We start from the raw sequence: 6,656 nt of genomic DNA on the forward strand, positions 1-6,656 counted from the left end.
AAAAAAAAAAAAAAAAAAAACAACTTTTCTTCTTCTACTTCCCGTTTTCTTCAAAAAACCTCCTCAGTGCTTCCATTGTCATTTTTTATCTAATACTACTAATATCTGAAAATGCTTTGTCTCGTGCTTAGTTATTCTACAATCTTCTACACAGGAACTGTGAGCAGAGTTCATTCTACTAGGAATAACTCCAGTAGAGTAACTGGACGATGGTAGAATACCTAACCAGTCTCTACTCCTGTCATCTACTCTATTCTACTGCTACTCTATGTTTACTACAATTTTAAGTCCCTTTTTCTCATCCATACGCCCACCATTTGGTTAAACACATAGACAAAAAAGCTTTGTTTGATCAATAATTTACACAGTTACTCAGTAAAAATCAAAATTACAATGTACAAGAGGCCTGTCGAAATAAAATGTGATGTCTTTATCAGTCTAAAACGAGAAAAAAAAGGATCTGTTGTCACAATTTGTTCTGTTTTGGATAAAAAGATCAGGTAATACAGTTCTCCACAGGTTCTTTCTAGTCATGTTGCTGTGGTAGACACTCAAACTCAAACTGGTTAACCACCAGAAAGGTCTTCCATGCAAGTTTCACCTCTGAGACCTGAAGCTGTGACGCTGAACGAAACTGAGGAGTCTGAGCCATCATCAGAGCCAGCAGGAGCAGAAATAATCAGACTAACATGCTTCCCCCCACGAGACGAGTCATACAGAAAATAACCAGCGATCAATAACTTAAATTCACATTGGATATAAATTATACAAATTCAAATTTCTGAAGCAATATGTTAAAACTTTAGTGGAAGAGTCTATCTAATACCTACTGCTTTGTCTAACAACATACTGTTTCTAAGCTACAGAAAAAGGATTTATCACTTAATACAACTTTACTGCAGCTGTACTGCATGTAGGCTGCTGTTATACGTTCGTGTCTCTATAATTTTGACAAATTATATGAAAATGAGATCAATATATTATGGAACTAATTCTGATCAAACATTTCCAGTAAAGTTTAATTAAATATTGGTTACTAATTGACATTTCTTGTTTGTTAACTCACTCGGCTGACAGCTGTTTTACCTTTCTCATTTTTAAAAACTGACATTAAAAATGTCAGAAATCACATTTGAACTTAACACACTCGTAAAGAAGATGAATCCTCCGTTCCATGTGAGTATTTGACACGTCTTGGTAACTACTTTATGTAACTAACCTGTGTATAGATTGTCTTTCAGAAGTATTTTCGCCCTCCAGCAGCCCTTTGTGAAATCAGATTGTAAATTCTCATCAAAGGGTTAAACATGGCTTAGTTTTTAAATACCTCCTAATGTAAAAGACATAACCATCATAAGGTTTCCTGCTCTCTAATCACTGTACAGCATCATGAAATCGGTTGATAATAATTCACTTTCCCCTCTGAACTCTGGGAGATGTAGTTTAGTTTCTCAGAAGTGCATTACAGAGATGTAAATGTAGAAATTTACAGTCTTTGTTATGTTGTTGTTTTTTTTAGGTCACAGTTTGTTACAAAATAAAAATCAAATCCAGTTGCCTCTTTGTAAAATCTCATTTTTACACCTTGAGGTTGTTTTATAGTTCTAGTGTCTGATGTTTGCATCCTAAATGACTGTTTACCTTTATAAACTACAGTGTTATGTACTGTGTGCATGTCACTCCTTCACCTCTGAGTAGTCAAGGCTGTGAGAGGCAGACTCAGTTATACACGTATACAATACACACACATACACGCACACACACATCTGTGTGTGCATCACTCTGTGTTGTTGACGCTGTAGGGTGGTGGAGGGTCCAGGCTGTGTTCAGAGGAGGGAGTCGGGGTCCCTGGGAGTCCAGAGGAGGGAGTCGGCGAGGCAGGTGGCTCCTCCGAGTCAGAGTTCTCTAATGAGAGGTCGTCGACTAGCGCTCTGCGTCCACGCATCGCCAGAGGCAACGGAGCACGTCTGGACGAGAAGAGAGAGACAGAGTCACAGTATGTCCTGATGTGAAGCAGCTGAGTGCAGTGCGAGTTTAATCCACCCCCTCCACCCTAATACATGATTTTGGGAAATACTTATTTATTAATCCCTAAGATATTATTATTCCAGGAATAAGAGTCTTCATCCTTCAATTAAAGCTGAACGTACAGAAAATTTCAATTTCAGAATTTCATCATACAGAAACACCTGTAGATTAAACTGAGCTTCCTCAACACTTTTAGGGTTGACTTACTTTAAAAATCACACTGGAGACAGACTTGAAACTCACTACTAGCAACATACAGCCCATAATGCAACACTCAGTGTAGGAGCCGGTGTTACACCTTCAAAAAGAACATGTCCTACGTCCAAAAAAGACTTTGTCCACAAATACACTGGAACACAACAATATAATATTGTTGATCATTTGTTTCGTTAAAACTAAATTCAAATTTTGTTTAATTAAAAAAATGAATTAATTGTTCAGTACAGAAAGTCAGAAAATAGTGAAACTGCCTTTGTTTTGAGAGAACACATGAAGTCCAAAACCAAAAATATTCTCCATTTACAAAGATATAAAACAACGAAAGCAGCAAAGCAGCATTTTTGCTCGATAAATTACTTATATGATTCATTAATTAGTAATTAATGGTTCCCATTGACAGATCAATAAAACGACTTTGCAAAATAGTGCCATCTGTTTTTAGGAGAACAGCAGAATAAGTGAAATATTAGAGTTAACAAACACTTAACGTAGGATGTTTAGCAACATAGATTATTAGTAAATCACTTGACATATGAACTTTATATGTATCCTTCCACACACAGACAGAAATAATAAAAACTTGACACACACACAGTGACCTACTTATCTGCTCTCCATTCAGGGACGCTGAGTGTTGGTGTGACGGAGACAGATGGACAGTTTGTCAGTGTTAGATGAACACAAACGAATGAAACAAAAGAAGAAAGCAAAACAAATCATATCAAGTTAATGGGGGGTTAAAAACAGACAAAACAACAATAAATGATGATCACACAGACACAGAAAACACACACACACAGACATGCATGCAGACACATGCGGTTACCTGAGCTGGCTGCGGAGAGAGGTGATCTCTCTCGTCATGCTCTGACCGCTGTCGGTGAGCTCCTCCAGCTCCCTCTGCAGCTTCCTCCTCTGAGCGTTGGAGCGAGAGTTCTCCTCCTCCACCTCCTCCAGCTGCCTCTTCAGCTGCTTCAGGCGGACCATTGATTTATCCAGCTGGAGGCGGGGGAAGGTGTGATATGCAGAGGTCGGGGTGAGACACATGGGGTCGGAGGAAAGAGGGGAACAAGAAGAGAAGAGAAGGCGATGGATGTATAAAAAGAGAGATTAGTCTGGGAGCAGGAGGACTGACGGGATCAGGAGTCAGATTAAACCTGGCAGATTATCAGCGATGATGTTTTGGGAGGAGAGTCAGTGTCTCTGCTGTGTTTGAGGGATTTATTTTTCAGAGTGGAATACGCTCTACCTTCCCAATGAACACACAGATGCCATGTGGGATTAGGATTATGTTGGATTGAGCTGAATAAATCACTCATTTTAGGATGATTTTTCAACACCCGCTTAGCTGACCTGACTCCCATTAAATGATTATTTAATGCTCTGTCCCTGGCTGTACTATTCTGTGTATCCTCTTGTATCTTACCTCAGCTGGCAAGTCTTACCTGTTCTCTGTACTGATCTGCATGTCGTCTCTCGTCCTCTGCCTGCATCATCACCTCCTTCAGTTTCTTCTCCGTCTTCCGCACCAGTTTGTTGGCCATTGCTCGTTCCCTGAGAGACAGAAGAGTTCAGGATAAGCTACCTGTTGCACCAAACATCTCTCTACAGATGTAAAACAACACCATATTACTGTGTTTTAGGGGCATCCTGCTCGTTTAAGGGGATGGTTTAATAAGCTAAAAATCTGCATTGCATTATTTTGGCAAACACAACTTAGTTTGTAACAACATTAACTTTTGTTTTAGACCTGTGTACATCACTTACTCCACATTTATATCTCAATGTTGGCCTTCATTCACCCTCCCTCATTATCCTATGTTATATTTTGGATATCTACGTATATAGCACCATATTTATAATTGTCATATGTGCACATAACATAAATAAAAAATGTAACATATAGTATAGTATGATATATTTGCACTGCCCCTCATTATGTTTTGCTTTTGTCAACAAATATAAAGTTAAAAAAATTGCTGTCCCCGGCTTCCTCTGTCATAAATAACTCTATTTAACCACGTACAACTTGTTACTTCCTTTTTCTTGTGTGAGCTGTACACAGGATAACACGTAACACAAGGTACTTCTTTGATCTGTACTAATGTGCGTCTGTTTCTCTCACTGTCTCTCCTGTTCCAGCTGCTCCTCCATCGACTCTATCTTGGCCTCCAGGGCGGCGACGCTGAGCCTGTGTTTGCCCCTCACTGCTCCCTCCATCTCCCCCAGTCGGGTCTTCAGCTCCTTGTTCTGCCTCTCCAGCTGCTCCCGGGCCGCCTCTGCCTTCTGAGCCAGAGTCCTCTCGCCCTGCAGCTGCACAGTCATAGTCTCCACCTGGACCACAAGCAGATCAGCAATCATGACGTGAGTCTGTGTATGTGTGTGTCATGTGTGTGTGTGTGCGTGTCGTGTGTGTGTGTGTGTGTGTGTGTGTGTGCAGGAACATCTACCACACCTGTAGAGCAGTCTTCCTTTGTCTCTCCGCGATCAGTTCAGAGTTACTCTGCTCCTCCTCCAGCTCCTCCTCCAGCTGACTCACTCGTGCCTCTAACCTCCGCTTCTCTTCAAACAGTGCCGTCCTGGACAAACATACCATTAGTACGAGTCCGCAAACCAATCAATAACACACTAATTAACACAGTATGTCTGTAGCATAGTGATACTAACTTTCCAGCACTGCTGTTGACCATCTCATCTGCCACCTCGTCTCTCTCCTGCTGAGCCTGCCTCCTCTGCCTCTCTGACACAGCAAGCTCCTACACAGACAAATGAATGTACACCCGTGGTTAAAAGTCATTTAATACAATTTATTTTAAAAGCATCATCTTATTTCTGTTAAGTTTCAGTTAAACACACGCACCTCAGTAAACTGCAGGACTTCTGCTTCCAGTGTTTGGATCTTCTTGTCGTTGTCTTTCGACTGCGCGATCACTTCATCCCGAGTTAACTTGGTCTCATCTAACTCTCGCAAAATTTCTTTCATTTGACCCTATAACAAAAATCGTTTTTTAAACGCAGGCCCATGACAAGGACAGAAAATCGATGTTTTACAAAAAAATAAAAAATAAATCGGTGTTTTACCTGCAGCCTCCGTAGCTGCTTCATAGCCTCCTCTTTTCCACGGCTGGATGTCTCCACCTGAGCCTCGGCTTCCTGCAGTTCTGCTTCCAGCTGCTTCTTGGATGACACAGCTTGAGACCGCTGACTCCTCTCCTCCTCCAGCTGGATCTCCAACTCCCTCACCTGGAAAAGGAAGGAGGACATAAGAAGAAATTGTGAGTGATTTGGAGAGAGGAACAGCAACATGACCTGTAATTTCCTCTTTCCTCTACCTGTTTGCTGAGCGCCCTCCTCTTCTCCTCTCCCTTCTCCTCGCTCGTGCTTATCTCCCTCTCAAATTGTGCCTTGAGCGCCTGCAGGGTGACCTCCAGCCTCAGCCTCGAGTTCTCCGCCTCTGAAAGCTCCTCCTCCAGCTCCTGCGTCTGAACTCGCAGGTTCTGAGCTTCTGTTTCTAAAGTCCTGCGGGTCCGCTCCAGCTCGTGGACCTAAGCAAAAACGGATACCAGGTGCTGATTCACTGAGGACTGAGAGAGAAAAAAAGAGCCCCGAGAGGAAGATTCTTACGTTCTTGCCGACATCATCCTGCTGGTTTACAAGCTGTTCCATTTCCAGACGGAGCTGCTTGTTGGCCCTCTCTAGCTCTTCCCTCTGGTCTTGGGCCTCCTACACACAGAAAAAACAGATGAATCACCAGAGACGCAGATACATAACAAACATGTTTGACTGACTGCTGTCAGTTAGTTTACCTGCAGGGCTCGTGATAGTGCCAGATATCTTGTCTCCTTCTCCCGGCTGTCTGCTTCTGCTCTGTCCCTTTCCTCTGCCAGCCGAGCGCTCACCGCCTTCTCCTCTGCAAGACACTGAGGGAGTGAAGAAGACAAAAGTTAGAGGTCAAGTGAAGACGTTTCAGGAATAAGTGGGAGCAAAGCGACAAGGTTCAAACCTGGTCAAACTTCTTCTGCCTCTTCTCCAGAGCTGTGCAGTTCTGTCTCTCTCTCTGCAGGGCAAGGGTCATATCCTCGATCTCCTCCCTCAGTCGCTCCCTCTGCCTCTCCACTCTCTCCTTCTCCTCCTCCTTCTGACGTTCCCTCTGGATGGCGCTGTCCAGCTCTCTCTGGAGTTTCCTGCGCGTCTCCTCTCCGGCTTCCACCGCAGTGTTCACCTCCTCTGACTGCTTACGGAGCTCTGCCAGCTGTGGAGGTGGAGCAGAGGGGGGTTTAATAATGTCATGGACAAAATATGAGAAACTGAAATATTATATTTCTTTGTTTACATCAACTGTGGTGTCTTATTGAATGCCATGTTGAACTTTTACTGCTGTGGATCATGATCTGGACTAAATAAAATCA

At 42.6% G+C, this 6,656-nt stretch overlaps 1 protein-coding gene across 1 annotated transcript in view; it reads right to left on the reverse strand.

Annotated features, from left to right (window-relative positions):
- Window positions 1–1,771: 1,771 nt before the first annotated feature.
- Window positions 1,772–6,656, reverse strand: part of myh14 (myosin, heavy chain 14, non-muscle) — a 20,934-nt gene continuing 16,049 nt past the window's right edge. The window contains exons 8-20 of the mRNA XM_027287111.1: window positions 6,251–6,499; window positions 6,054–6,167; window positions 5,872–5,970; window positions 5,580–5,792; window positions 5,329–5,490; window positions 5,108–5,236; window positions 4,915–5,003; window positions 4,703–4,826; window positions 4,373–4,581; window positions 3,693–3,801; window positions 3,074–3,246; window positions 2,851–2,874; window positions 1,772–1,967 (exon numbers count right to left, since the gene is read on the reverse strand). Coding sequence (XP_027142912.1) covers window positions 1,778–1,967; window positions 2,851–2,874; window positions 3,074–3,246; window positions 3,693–3,801; window positions 4,373–4,581; window positions 4,703–4,826; window positions 4,915–5,003; window positions 5,108–5,236; window positions 5,329–5,490; window positions 5,580–5,792; window positions 5,872–5,970; window positions 6,054–6,167; window positions 6,251–6,499 — 1,884 coding nt within the window. The 3' untranslated portion in view covers window positions 1,772–1,777. The remainder of the gene's footprint in view (window positions 1,968–2,850; window positions 2,875–3,073; window positions 3,247–3,692; window positions 3,802–4,372; window positions 4,582–4,702; window positions 4,827–4,914; window positions 5,004–5,107; window positions 5,237–5,328; window positions 5,491–5,579; window positions 5,793–5,871; window positions 5,971–6,053; window positions 6,168–6,250; window positions 6,500–6,656) is intronic.

Source organism: Larimichthys crocea, chromosome XIII, assembly GCF_000972845.2.
Source record: "Larimichthys crocea isolate SSNF chromosome XIII, L_crocea_2.0, whole genome shotgun sequence".
Classification (NCBI taxonomy): Eukaryota; Metazoa; Chordata; class Actinopteri; family Sciaenidae; genus Larimichthys; species Larimichthys crocea.